General features: G+C 36.0%; 1 protein-coding gene across 1 annotated transcript in view; it reads left to right on the top strand.

Annotated features, from left to right (window-relative positions):
* Positions 1–15,090, top strand: part of FBN2 (fibrillin 2) — a 266,492-nt gene that overhangs the window by 207,805 nt on the left and 43,597 nt on the right. Inside the window, exons 33-39 of the mRNA XM_037800910.1 lie at positions 416–538; positions 2,228–2,353; positions 6,681–6,803; positions 7,337–7,459; positions 12,285–12,446; positions 13,186–13,254; positions 13,674–13,799. Of these exons, the coding sequence (XP_037656838.1) occupies positions 416–538; positions 2,228–2,353; positions 6,681–6,803; positions 7,337–7,459; positions 12,285–12,446; positions 13,186–13,254; positions 13,674–13,799 (852 nt within the window). The remainder of the gene's footprint in view (positions 1–415; positions 539–2,227; positions 2,354–6,680; positions 6,804–7,336; positions 7,460–12,284; positions 12,447–13,185; positions 13,255–13,673; positions 13,800–15,090) is intronic.

Genomic DNA, 15,090 nt, shown 5'->3' with positions numbered 1-15,090 from the left:
AAGAATTGTATCTGGTTTCCTCAACTATAAAAGGAACTTGAAAATTGTATGATAATTTAGTGCTCTGAAATTCAGAAATATCTTAGAAATTGGTATTTTTTGTGATAAGTGAAATGGCTATAAAATCTACCAACAGTAAGGGTTAGACAGAAATCGAGTGCTAGCTTTCTTTTAACCATTGAAATTCTAGATTAAATATCTCACAAATGCTTGAATTCATCATGTTGACCCATCTTTGTGCCATGAACACCTTGGATTATGGGTCTGAGATCTTAGAGAATTAGAATTGTGATGCTATAAAGTAAAACACATTCCATTGGGCCAGTTTACATTTAAATTAAGATAAATGAAAATCTTTCTGTGTGTTTAAACATTTCATTTTCCTTTCCAAGTCTTATTGTTCTGTTCTCTACAGATCTGGACGAATGTTCTAATGGAACCCACCAGTGTAGCATCAATGCTCAGTGTGTGAATACCCCTGGCTCATACCGATGTGCCTGCTCTGAAGGCTTCACTGGAGATGGCTTTACCTGCTCAGGTGGGTGAGTCTTGAGGTGTGTTCTGACATAATTTTTTATGGAACCCTGTGCTTTCCTCACTTGAAGAAAACTGTAAAGGATGCTGAAATAACTACCTCTGTTTTTATATTTGACTTGCAGATCAGGATGTACCTTTCTCTTATAGTAAACACAAAACCCAAACAATTTTCCAAAATACTGGTGGAAGTTTTAAAATAATGACACTTATTACTAGTATGTATTGTTAATAACTCTCATTTTCTCTTACTCATCTATTAACATAATGATCAAAAGCACCTGAATTCAAATCCTGCCTCTGCTGGTTGAGTAACCTTAAGCAAGCTACTTAACTTGGCTGGCCTTAGATTCCCCATTTAAAAATGGGCACAGTAATAATAATAATGCTGTTTCTTTTTTTTAGTTTTCTTTTTCTAACTAAATGAATGACATGTGGAAAACCTGTTCAGCTTTTCAAGATGTGATTTTTGACCTCTCCCAGTCACTGCTGTTTTATGTGTTGATCACACAGTATTGAAAGTATTAAATGAAGTAATACAAGTAAGGGGTTTTAAAAATATGCTTAGTAAGAGCTGAATAAATGTTAACTGCTAATTAGCTGCTTGCTATTCAGTCCACATTCCTTGAGGATAAACCATCCTCTCATTATACACTCAGATAAGACTGGACTATTTTGCTGGTCATAAAGTAGAACCTTCCAGTTTGTAAATAGGTGTGACTCGGTTGATTTTCAGTACACAACATAAACCCATAATTAAAAGATAGACTCTTAAAATTTTCTAATTATTGACATCAAAAGTTCAAACTCATTTTCAAATGCATTTTTAAGAAGACATGTTTGTTGGGTTTTAAAACTCTTATTACTTTTAAACTTTGGATATTGCATGTTTCCCAGTACTTCTCTGCACCATAGTGTGAAGAAAAGTACATGGCACGGATGCCAGACACATCTGTGATCAGATCCTGGCTCTGTCACATCTTAGCTCCTTGGGACTTTGGCAGCTCAATGAGTTCTCTTAGCCTAAGATCTGCTATGAATATTAAACCTCACAGGATTGGTGAACTAAATGACAAAACTCAAGTTAGACAACTACCTTGCAAATATTTGGCCCTCATTAATCATTACCTTCTCCCCCAACCCACTTTTTCATTTGATAGAATTAAATATGCCACCTTTAAGGTATATGGGAAATGCCTATTTGCGTATTTAGATAGGAGTATTTTACTAATGTTGTAATGACATTAAAGGAACTTTCCCCAATTTCATTTAGTGTCTCTAATTTACTTAAAATACTTGAACTAGTGAAAGAACAAGTTGTCTCTTCTGATACTATAATGTTTTCAAATGAATGAATACCACCATTCTTTGACTAATTCCAATATTCTTCGTCCTGTCTAAATGATGTTGGTATAGTACAGATGCATCAAATTGGCTAATTAAAGGGAGCTAAAACAAATGTGAGAGACATCAGCATCTCTTCCATTCACCATATTAGAATTGAATTTAGGGTGTAGGTTAAATAACTCCACTGTCAAGTTGTCACCTTTATTTAGATGAATATAATTAATTGTTGTTTCCAGTTAATGAACATTAACTCCAGCCCTTAAAATTGATTTAGTTGTAAAACAAGGGAAACAAATGTATCATGAAATTTGGAGCTTAATAAAGATGTAATTTGCTTCTCCCACAGATGTCGATGAGTGTGCAGAAAACATAAATCTCTGTGAGAACGGACAGTGCCTCAATGTCCCAGGTGCATATCGCTGCGAGTGTGAGATGGGCTTCACTCCAGCCTCAGACAGCAGATCCTGCCAAGGTGAGTCGCCGGGATTCCAACTCATTTTCAATTTGGCTCAGCTACAGCAAATGAAACCACAACAAAAGCTGGAACAGGCTCCACCTGGAAGCAGAATACACAGCACATGCTGCACATATAAAAGTCATTCATTGAAGCACAGATTATTTTGCCGAATGAATAATGATAAAGGCGGCTTTCATCTCTTACGAAGTTTTCCTGGCCAAAACCCAATAGTTGGAAGTTCGGCTCATTCGTTGTTTTGTTTGTTTGTTTGTTTAACCATTTGTTTTTTCTTCATTCATCACTAAATGAATGACATGTGGGAAAACTATTCAGCTTTTTAAGATATGATATATATAACTTACCCTATTACCGCTATTTAATGTGTTTATCAGAATCTCAGTATCTTATTTTTGGCATATACCAACCATGTTTTAGTCTGCTGTCTGTGTGAAAGGGACTGGCAGTCGTCTTCAAAGACTCATCAAGGACTTCAGGTTTTACCTAATAGTAATGTCTCCTTTATGTTGTGATGCCATCCCCCATTTCCTAGAAACAGAGCTTGGTGCCTAGTGTGATCACTTTCCAGGAAAAAGAATCTAGATTTTCTTTTAAAGTACAGGCTCAATTTACATTACATCGAGTTTGGGTCATTGTTGTGTCCATAGGTTATTTCCTCCTTGAGTTATTTCATGTGTGAGAATATGCCCATTGCCATTAATCTTGGTAGGCACTGTTCTTTCCTGTGGTATTGTATGATGTGTGTTTTCTATCTGACATCTTAAGGAATCGTTATCAGTTGACAAACGTAATAAGGTTAAGTCTTTGTCTTACAATTTGATCTGTCCTTGTAGATCGTTTTTTCTTTTAATTCAGGGAAGTGTGTGGTTATTTAACACTTTCTATTCAAGTTTTTTGGGCCACTTCAAAGATAACAATTATATTCTGTTTATGGCCTTGGTCTGTAACCCATAGATTATCTTTAATTTAATAGTGTTCTTTTCTTTTTCAACATTTTTATTCATTGTGATTGTCTTAAGCCCTTTCTTTATGTTAGTAATTACTTTGTCATCTGTGTTCCTCTGTTCTTTGCTGCTTCTATTTAATAATTCTCCAATTTTGTTGAGTTACTCCCCAGTTTTCGTGTCTTTTGACTCTGCCTCTCTTTTTGTATTACTCCCTTGTTTTTATAATCTCTCTGAACTTTTTCAGTCACCGTCAAGTTTTTATTAAGGTCAACTGTGGCATAAAGAACTTGTGGGGAAATTTGCCTTTGTTCCTTAGGTAATTCTCTTCCTACCCTGGATTCTTTATCTGCTTTTTGTGTGTCCTTTTGTTTTCTACAGGATGCCTGCAAAGTTACCATAGTTTATTTTCAGTTTGTTTACACCTGCTTACTCTACTTAGCTTTCAAGAGCTTCTGTTTACTTTGATACAATATAGGTGGACCCGAAGATGGTTTGGGGCCTGGGTTTCATTTCAGCTACTATTCTGTACCCCAAGTTTGGGAGAGGAGGGAAACCTGGAGGGAAAGAGCTCCCCTGGCACCCTGTGTGGTCTTTGTGAAGCTGAGCTGTGCTCTCTCTTCAGACATTATACTAAATGGTCTGTATCTGGATTCACTCCACCTAATGGAGGCCTATCCTGTCCATGTGAAAATTCTACCAGGTTTCATATTCCCTCAGTTTGGTGAAGAATACTAGGAAATGGCCAACTCTTGCAATATTTTTTTGACTCTATGGAAGTTCTGAGAATTTGTAGTGAGAAGCAGATGCTGAGTGGAAAATATAATGAGAAGGTCAGTTTAGAGGGGAAAAATATTTATAAGATGGGAAGACATAAAAGAATTACATTAGTAAATTCAGGAGAAATTGTCCAGATGAGCAGACATTGTGGGAAGAGTGACAAAAACAAGAAGAAACAGGCAAAAACCATAGCATAGTTACATTCTTGGGATCACAAATACTGACCTTCAGCCAAATGGAACAGTGTCCAACTGAAGGTGAACTACCTGTGTGACACCCTAAGTTGCCCTGGCAACTGGGATTTCTCGCCCTGGTAATGACATTATATTATGAGAAAACCAATACGGGAAGTAAGTAGTAACTATTTAGTGCCACCTTGGCAGGGGGAGGGGGAGGTTGGAGAGAAGTTTTGGAAAAGCCTATACCACAGGAATTAGAATCATTAAAGGGAAATTCTGTCTTAGGTATGAAGAATTAACATGAGATTTATGTTGGAGAAAGCATCTGGCTACCGCTGACATGTTCCTTTTCCTACTAACTCTTGTCAAGTTGATGTTGGTAATAAATCACATAGTTCCATATCCACATTGACTCACATTTTCTATTAATTGGCTTCTATGAATAGAAGAAACCAGGACAGGGAAGAGCAGAAGCTCATTTTACAGTTGTCTTTATGTACACTGGATTAGGTTCTGCTCAAGGTAGTGGATTGGTACCCACTACCTGTAGAAGTGTCATTGCCTGCGGTTTTTAATATCGTTTTTGCAGGGACCTATTACTCACCCCCTTGTTCTGATTCTCTCCAAAATGTTAGAAAAATTTCATCAGTACCATTTCTGGAGGTGTGGGTGGGGGGTGGGAAGAGGCTATGGTAAAGTACAGAGCTAGGCTCTACTCTGAGTCATCCCAGATTGTTTAATTCTGTTTTTGGTTTAGTTGCTGCTGGTGAATTTGTGTGTGTGTGCTGGGATTTACTACTTATGTTCATTTGATTGGATACTAATGGAAAGAGGATCTGTTATCATGCTTCATTTTATAATCTTAGCCCAGCAGTTAGCCTGAGTTATTTTTTTCTTTAAAGGTTTTATAGAATCACTGATTTGAACTATAAAGTCAATAAGCTATAGACTTTTAGTGTTTTTCATCATTTCTTCACATTAGAAAAATATTTTTAGAAACTGTCAAGATAAAGAAAAATTGATCTGATGCATAGAAATGGTTTCCATTTCACTATCATTCTATCTTTGAATCTGCATAAAAATATCTGGAATGATAATTAGCTTAGTGATAATTCTGTCTGGGTAGAAACATTTTTGAGTGATCTTTTTTCTTTTTCTGCTACCTTATTTTTCTATTTTGCTGTCAATACTTTTGTAGGAGTTTTAATATTTTTAGTATATTAATTTTATAAAAAGACAATATTTTAAAATACCTTATATTACTTTTACAAGAATTTAAATGGAAGGTATTTCTAATAAAGGTTATATAAAAGAGTAAAATGCATATTCAGAAGGCTGATAATGCAATGCCATTTGCATGTATAGATGAACACGATTCAGTTATAATATAATCTGATGAGTCTCCGTTTACATAAAGAGAATGAGTTTGTTTCTTTCCTCAACAGAAGACAAGTCCTTTGCACATTAGTTGAACCTTTAAACACAGTTTAAACCATTCCTTAAATCTTACATGGTTGAAACTCATTATTTTAACTGTCATGAATGAGCAAGAGATCCTTTTGACTTAAAATATGACTGTCTCAAGATAGTAGTTTAGGATGACTTGTCTAGTCTCCCTTAAGATGACATATCTGGTGTGCGATCTCCCAATATTAGGTAATTTGTATTAAAAAATGTCCGTCCTCTTCCTGTAAGTAGAAATACAGATTATTTCTACAGCTGTACACACACATAGAAATTCACATTTATTGACCTTGATTTAAAGCCTCTTGGAAGAGTTTCATAAACTGAATTTCTCACTTCAATTCAATGTTAAATGAAATTTGCAAGAATGTTTGGCAGTTGGCAATCTAATATTACATGGTATTAGGAAAAAAATTACTTCCTTGCTTATAGCTGAGTATAGATAAATTAGAATACACAATAAAAAGAACTGAAAAATAATCAAAATAGTTTTAATGATACCTTTAATATTAAAAAGATTATGTTGTATGTTTTTGTTAATTTTACAAAAAATTATAAAACATCTGTTTGCACTGTTTTATTAGAAGCTTTGAATTTTTGTTTTAACTTTTTATAATTTCATTCCTTTAATATGTTTCATATTGAATTGTTGTATTCTTTATTTTATGCCTGAGGCACACACTTTCTTGTCTAAATATTTTATAATTCTAAGACAGTTAAAATACTAGACACTCATTTTACCATTAAAGTAATATTTCTTTTAATTTCTTTGTTAAAATCAAGCCCCGTAGATGAACATCAGTTGCTTGTCATTTAGGTGACCTCTACCTAGTCCAAAGAAAAAAGTTTTACTATATGGGAACATCTGAAGAGATAGAAAAATTCATTAATATTATACATTATATAAAATTTTTAAAAATATCTTTTGTAAAGAGATTATCCTTTTTAAATTTTCAGATATTGATGAATGCTCCTTCCAAAATATTTGTGTCTTTGGAACATGTAATAATTTGCCTGGAATGTTTCATTGTATTTGTGATGATGGTTATGAATTGGACAGAACAGGAGGAAACTGTACAGGTATGGCCAGTTAAAGGTTTAATTGTGTTCTGATTAGAGGAAATGAAAATTCCTCAGATTTCTGTTTTTTTAAAGTATGTGTTAGGTTATACAATTTTATGAAAAAGAAAATTGCATTCTGGTATATTTATGTTTAATCATGGAATTGAGCATAACTGACATTTAATCCATTTTTATGAAAAATATATTAAATATCTAGAAAATTTCTTCATATGTGCATATATATATACATATATGCATGTGTGTATATATATATATATAACTTTAGTTAACAGTGACATACTTTTTTCTTCCTCAGAATTCTAACATTTAATTATCTATTAAGCATATTAAATATCATTTTAAGAACCATATGCTTGATCTGTAAAACCTAGTTTAGGGTTTAAGTTCTTTATTCCATTTTGATTGTGCCTAGCCCTTCCTAATGATCGTTAATCTACTAAATTGTCAAAAGACCACCAAATTCTTGGGAGCAGCAGTATGCATCGATAAATTAAAGAAGCTAACATGGGCATTTTAAATGTTTCTCCTAGATATCGATGAATGTGCAGATCCAATAAACTGTGTAAATGGTCTATGTGTCAACACTCCCGGTCGCTATGAGTGTAATTGCCCACCTGATTTCCAGCTGAACCCTACTGGTGTGGGTTGTGTTGGTAAGTAAAAGCTGTATTAAACAAAGAAATGGAATTCGATTGAATGTTGAAACTCTCTTGGAAGTGAATGGAGATAAGTGTTTGCTACCATTAATTTAAAAGGAAAATAGTTGTTTTTCTTAGAAAATTCTAGATTACCAAATATTATGGGGTCACTTTTATCGTGCTTGTCTTCCACATTGTGTTTGGAAACTGGAGTTTTGGAGACAGCTACTCCAACCTCCTCCTCTCACAGACTTGGAAACCAAGGGAAGGTGCAATCGTTTGTTCAAGGTCACAGGGCCCACAAATGGCAGAACCGAGGCCATGGCTAGGATTGCCTGGCCCTGACCCAGGGAGGCCTCCCAAACAGTCCGATGTGATATAACTAACGGAACACCCATTTCTCTTACCTGTGGGAGGGGTCGATAAATGAAGTGATGAGAAGAAAAGGCCAGCAGAAATGGATTTCATGGAACGAGAGAAGATGAGAGGTTGGAGCGGCACTGGAGGCAGTAATGAAGATTTCAGAATCTCTCATCAACGTTCCTCTGACATTTCTTGTCTTTAGATAATAATTTTCCAACTTTTTTCATCTGCCCTATTCCTGCACCTTAGTAAGTGTTTGCCTAGAGGAGTAATGGTCTGGAGAAGTTACTGGGCAAATACAAAAAAAAAAGAAAAAAAAAAAAATTTCTTGCTTCAGGAGAAAACTGCCTGCTGCCTTCATTGTCACTTTTCCTTTGGACTTGCAGTAAAGGCAGGGAATATTTTGCTACTGCGATTTATACTTAATTTATGTATTGTTTTCAAATTTCAGGGAATATATTCAGTCAAGATTTATGGTTGCTCTACTTCAGGTCCTGACTTTTTTGTTCAAAATCATTCATAGAAGTAAATATTGAGAGCCTTCTTCTATTCTAGGGGCCAGAGCTACAGCAGTGAACAGAACAAGCATATTCTCTGCTTTCATTGAATTTACATTGGGGTGGCAGGGAGATAGACAAAGCAAAAGCGAACAAAATGTCAGGTTAAAGGGTTCAGATTCTGACACTTGGGTAGGCAGAGGATGGGGACGCTGTGTTTTATGGGAGAGTCAGACCCTTAAAGGAGGGAGCAAGCCCAGTGGACCCCTGAGAGAAGCCTGCAGGTAGAAGTAACAGCAGGTGAAAAGGCCCTGCAGTAGGAAATGATGGTGTTGGGAACTAGCAAGGGGCCTGTGTAGAGGAGTGGAGTGAGTTGTAGGCAGAGTATGAGGAGAGAGGTCCAAGAAGGAGCAGGAGCCCAGATTACTAAGTGATTCTCAACCATGGCAGCTCATTAAAATCACACTTGGAACTTTAAAAAGTAAATTGATGCCTGCCTCACCCTGAGACATTCTGATTCAGACAGGCCTCAGTATTTCTTAAAACTGTCCTTGGAGCAAAAGCTGTGAACAGGCAGCTAATAAAAGGGAGCGCGCAAAAATGTTAACAAACATTTTTAAATGTCCCAAATCATTAGTGATAAGAAAAAAGCAAATTAGAAAAACCATGTAAAATCACTTTATGCCTTTTAGACTGATAAAAATTAGGAAACCTGGAGAATGCGAAGTGTTGGTAGGGATGTGGGCTTAAGGAACTCTCTGTCCTGCTGGTGGTGGTAGAAACCAGAGCCACAGTGCTGGAGAACGCTCTTGCACTACAGTAGTCAGGTGAACTGCCAGCATACAATCCATTTTAATTTTTATTTGCTTTTGGATCAATCCTGTTTGTACAGATAATTCAGGACTTTCATTCTTTCTTAGTGTTTTTCCAAAGAACAAAGACTCATTCTCTCTTGCAATTACCTTAAGTGTCCACTGGACCATCTTGTAAGTCTAAGACATGTTATGAGATATTGGTGACCTTACTTTTCCTTTAGCTTGAACGTTTTGCTCTATCACCATCCTAGGCTTTATGTCATCATTATGCCCAATGATGCTTACAGTTATGCCCAATGATGCTGAAAAAAAAAGGTGAAATAATAAGAAAGTGGAAAATTATGGAATCTCCTGAAAGAATGACACAAGAGTAAAATAAACTGTCACTGTTGCATCATCATCCTTCATTTTTCTTATATGTTGCCCAAAGGAAGGTATAAAAGAAGACTAGAAATATACTGCATTCAGAATTTACTTTTAATTTTTATTGCACACAGTTGAGAATTCAGAATCTTTAACTTTCTGGCCATAATGGCAAAGAGACAAAAATTGGCAATGGAAAACACTTCAAATTATTAGATGAGTCAGAAGATAAATGCAAAGATAGAGAAGCACTCTAGTTTAGACTCTAGATGATGGTGAAACTGATTGCATGAGCAAAATCCCAGGCTATGAGTCTTTCAGTTGCCAATATCCTAGATAAGTTTCTCAAACTCAGTGAATGAACAGTATATTTCTATAGACAAAATATTGTATTCTTATCCACTTACTCAAAAGGAAGAACTTCAGCATGCAATATTTGACAAGAAAAAGCTGAACCTCCCCATTTTATTAAAATGGTATCTGGCCAGATTCTTTCATCTTTTTATAGTCTTTGTATGCCAAAAATATAATTGATATGGTTCATAAAGTGAAAAAACAGTGAAAGCAGGTATATATACAAAGGTTAATGGAAAGAAATAGGGATGTATAAATAAAATAAATCATTGGACTGATCATTCTAATTGATGTTGATAAATCTAAAAATGAAAACATTTTCCATTTGTTGAGCAATGTAGTTGGCCATCTTCTCTTGACAAAATTGTGAGCCATCAAAATTTTCAAAACATTCTTTCAGTATTGAGTTTGATGATGCAAGTATGAGAAGAAGCAGCAGAAGTAATAAGCTAGAACCTACTAGAGATGTTTGAAATTAGTTTTTACAAGATGAATATGTTCCAGGTTCATGCTTATGCATGACAGCTGATAAGTAGTTAATTGCATTCAGAAAACTAATTTGGGTATGTATATGTATACCTTCAAAACCAGGAAAACTTGAAATAAAAATTGGGATTAGTTATGTTTTTATAAGTTGTTTTTACTATATATTTTTACTGTATTGTTCCATAAAATACTTGCAGACTGACTTAAAAATATAAAAAATTAAAAGCTTCCATTGGACAAAGGACAAATGAAGATGGCTGTTTTTCCTTCTACTGAGAGCTAACTTGGAACCAGCAATTCCTCTGGGTATATATGTCAAATTAGTTAACTCACAGTCCGATCTAGAGTCATGTTAAGGATGCTCATTGCAGCATTATTTGTGGAAATTTAGAAACTGTCTTAGGAGAGTGAATAGACAAGATAGCAATTGCAAGCCATGTAGTTAACAAATTAAATGTCCACCAAGCAGTATGACCAGAAGTAGTTATAAAATAGAATGAGATTTATGACAAAATGCCATTTATGTAAATTTAAAATATACACATGAAAATAAAAATCCTCATTTGCAAGAACATATGCAAAAAATGATAAATACATTCTACTGGTTAGGTAGGAAAGAGGAATGGGAATGGGATATATGGTTAAAAGAGAGAAGAAGAAAGAGTGAATGAATACAAACCAAATAAGAGAGGGGTCATGAGCTAAGAATGATAACTACCTCAACTTTCTGTTCTTGAGATTCACCAACAAAATTAAAATGGAAAAAATTAAGATAATAAAAAGCTGCCCAAGTGATGCTAATATGCAGCCAGGAATGAAAACCAGTTTTTAGACTGTGGTAAGGACTTTGGATTTTACTCTGATAAAAATGGGAAACCACTGGAGGTGCTTTAATCTAAGGCAATGCTTCTAAAGACTTGCTCGTGCTTCTCTGGAGAAAATAGACTATAGTCAAGGATGGAAGTCGAGACATGAGTTAGGATACTATTGCAATGGGCCAGGTAAGGGATGATGGCAGCTTGAACTCAGTTAGTTGTGTTGGATGCTGAAGTAGTCAGATTCTGGATATATTTTGAAGATAGATTTGACAGCCTTTATTGCTGGATTCAATATAGAATGATAGTAAGGAGTAAAATGTGATTCCAAACTTTAGGGCCAGAGCAACCAAAAAAAAAAAAAAATGGAGTTTCCATTTATTGAAATTGCAAAAGATGGGGAGAGGAGAGGATCAAGAGTTTGATTTTAGACATGTTAACTTTGAAGTAACTATTAGATACCTAAGAGGAGGAATCAAATAGGTAGTTGGCAGAAGGATCAGGAAGAGGTTAGAGATGGTACTATAAATTTGAATATTCTTAGCAGAAAGATAGTATTTAAAGCCATAGACCAAATGAATCATTGTAGATAGTAATTATAAGTAGAAACAAGAAAAAGCCTGAGATTCATTGATCCCTTAACTACTCTTTCTAATGTTGTTGGAAACTATCTTTCCCAGACCTGCAGCCTCACTGTGCAAATTAAAACTAAGATATGGGAATATGGAGATCACGGGGAGGAGAGGAAGAAGATGGGGTTATCAATATTTCCGTGAAATGATGTGGCTTGAGCTCAGCTTTAATTTATCCTGGATTTTTTCTCTTTTATTTCAAAACATCAGGATGCATTGAGATTATACCAAAAAGTTCTTGAATTTAAATTGAAAGTCCAGAGTCTTCCAAATGAGTAATTTCTTACTATCTTGTTCATTCCATTAATATATGGGAATACAATCCATATGAATCTCTAAAAATAGGAAAGTCTGTCTTAATTTTTTACTATGTATAACTTAAAAAAGATTTCCAGCCACAGATGGTTTCATGCTAAGGATTAAAATGAACCTTATGTGTTAATGTACAGAATTTGAAAGTCCTCATTTGGGTGGTGATTGCAAGGGCAGTTTAAAGCTCCTGTGTTGCTCTGCAGACAACCGCGTGGGCAACTGCTACCTGAAATTTGGTCCTCGAGGAGATGGGAGTCTGTCTTGCAACACCGAGATCGGGGTGGGCGTCAGTCGCTCCTCCTGCTGCTGCTCCCTGGGGAAGGCTTGGGGAAACCCCTGCGAGACGTGTCCCCCTGTCAATAGCAGTAAGTATGGCGCTGAAGAAAAGGAAGGAAATGAACTTGAGTATCTGAAGATAGTTGCCATTTTAGTCTTGTGCTAGGGGACAGGGGAATTGGTGAGGGCAAAAAGTTCAATCTGGACTACTCTCAGAGATTATGCTGAAGCCAGTTAAGAGTATTTTATATAAAAGGAACTCGAATTCCTGTCTCATTACTGTTGTTTATGATATGATAAAACACAAAATGTAACCATTTTTAACCTCAGTCCGGTATGAATGGTAATAACATCAATTCTCCATTCATTCGTTTATTCAAAGAAAAGACCATTCCTGGTTCTTCTCTGAGTTTGTTTAGTTCAGGTCCATAGGTATGTCGTAAGCCTGAAGTCATCAAAGGTCACCTTAATTTGAAACATTATCTTCTGATATGGACATAGATCAAAACTTTTGTACTGTAGGGTCTTGTAGTTTTTATTTACTTGCCAAAAAGTTGTGACATGCATTTTCTGTGAGGGATTCTTTTCTTTACTTAAAAATAAATGGTTTTTGTTATTCTACTTTGTATTAATTAAGACGTAATGATCTTCTTTCAACTAAATTGTATTAAATATCACTTTAAATATATTTGGAAGGTCACTAAGGAAAATGTTGCAGATACACCCCTCAGGATGTATGTTTTGATCCTGGCCATTACTAAACTCTTGTGCATTGTCCCTGGCACTTAGACGCCGGTATCAAATCTCTAATTTTCCATTGTTTTGTAGCTGAATATTACACCCTGTGTCCTGGAGGTGAAGGCTTCAGACCTAATCCCATCACAATCATCTTAGAAGGTGAGCTCATCTCTATTCATCAGCCACAAAGGTAAAGACTTTACTATAGAGAAAATCTGTTAGAAAAGTGTATTTAGAAAAATTACAGGTGGACTATCAATTACCAGGATGCCGTATAACCACTTTTATCAGAAAGTAGTGATTCATTATAGTAGTCTGATTTCTGATAGTTCTTCACCATTAGCCCCCAAGTTGAATCACCTCCTACTTGCTTTAACCACTCTTCTCAGATTATGGCAAAGTTCCACAACAAAGCCAAGAAATTTTATGGTCATAATAAACCTACCATCTAAGTGTGCATTCACTTGGCAGTATGGAATGTCTGCAGTCTTACAAAATCGCTTTTTGAGAGCTCTGATGGGAACTCTTCTCTTCCATGATGGCATGTATTGTAAATGAGCCGATTTCTCCTTTTGTAGACATTGATGAGTGTCAGGAGTTGCCAGGCCTCTGCCAGGGTGGAAACTGCATCAACACCTTTGGGAGCTTCCAGTGTGAGTGCCCACAAGGCTACTACCTCAGCGAGGAAACCCGTATCTGTGAAGGTGAGGTGAATTTATACCTAGAAATTATTACTGCTCTTTATTTTTTTTATTTTAATAATCCGATTTTATTGAGATATATTCACATACCATGCAGTCATACAAAGCGTACAATCAGTTGTTCACAGTACCACCATATAGTTGTGTGTCCATCACCAAAATTAATTTTTGAACATTTTCATTACCACACACACAAAAGTAATAAGAATAAAAATTAAAGTGAAAAAGAACAATTAAAGTAAAAAAGAACACTGGGTGCTTTTTTTTTTTTTTTGCCCCCATTTTCTTCTCATCCATCCATATATTGGACAAAGGGGTGTGTGATCCACATGGCTTTCCCAATCACATTGTCACCCCTCATAAGCTACATTGTTATACAATCATCTTCAAGATTCAAGGGTTCTGGGTTGTAGTTTGATAGTTTCAGGTATTTACTGCTGACTATTCCAGTTCATTAGAACCTAAAAAGTGTTGTCTATATGGTGCGTAAGAGTGCCCACCAGATGACCTCTCAGCTACTTTTGGAATCTCTCTGCCACTGAAGCTTATTTCATTTCCTTTCACATCCCCGTTTTGGTCAAGATGTTCTCCATCCCACGATGCCGAGTCCAGATTCCTCCTTGGGAGTCATATTCCACGTTGCCAGGGAGATTCACTTCCCTGGGTGTCAGATCCCATGTAGGGGGGAGGACAGTGATTATTAGTACTTTTTAAAACAAAATCACTTGGAAAGGCTTGGAGAAAAGGCCCTGTCATCCAGTTCTATCAAAGGATCTGTTAAAACTGTCTCATGACGTTTTCTTTTCATGTAAACATGTATGATGATAGTGATATGAATACAGCTCACTTGCTGTAAATCACTTTTTTTTTTCCTCTGAGTAGATTGGTTGAAAATAAATGGGTAGAGAGTTTCTGATCAACCAAGATGGTGGTGTAAAATGCTCCAGGGTCCTATTCTTCCAGAGAATGTTTGAAACTATCAATAAAGGCACAGCTGTTATCCTCCAAAGTCTGGAAAATAGTCAATGGGTTGTAGTAACTGAATCAAGAAACCATAACTTTAAAAAAATGGTAGGAGAAGTTTGTGGCAGCTTTGCAAACCTGTCCCCCACACCCTGTCTGCTCCAGTGTAGAACCAACCTGTGCTCCCATTGTGGGTCCCTGGCCCTGTTCTGGGGGGAGTGGAGGAACCCCTGTGTGCATACTGTGGTGCCTGTATGTCAGTGCAGCCTGAAAGACTGAACCAGGATGTTCATCTCTGGCTTGCCCTCCCAGAACTTGCCCTGCAAGAAGA

This window comes from Choloepus didactylus, chromosome 13 (genome assembly GCF_015220235.1).
Source record: "Choloepus didactylus isolate mChoDid1 chromosome 13, mChoDid1.pri, whole genome shotgun sequence".
Classification (NCBI taxonomy): Eukaryota; Metazoa; Chordata; class Mammalia; order Pilosa; family Megalonychidae; genus Choloepus; species Choloepus didactylus.
This window is presented reverse-complemented; position numbering and strand designations above follow the sequence as displayed.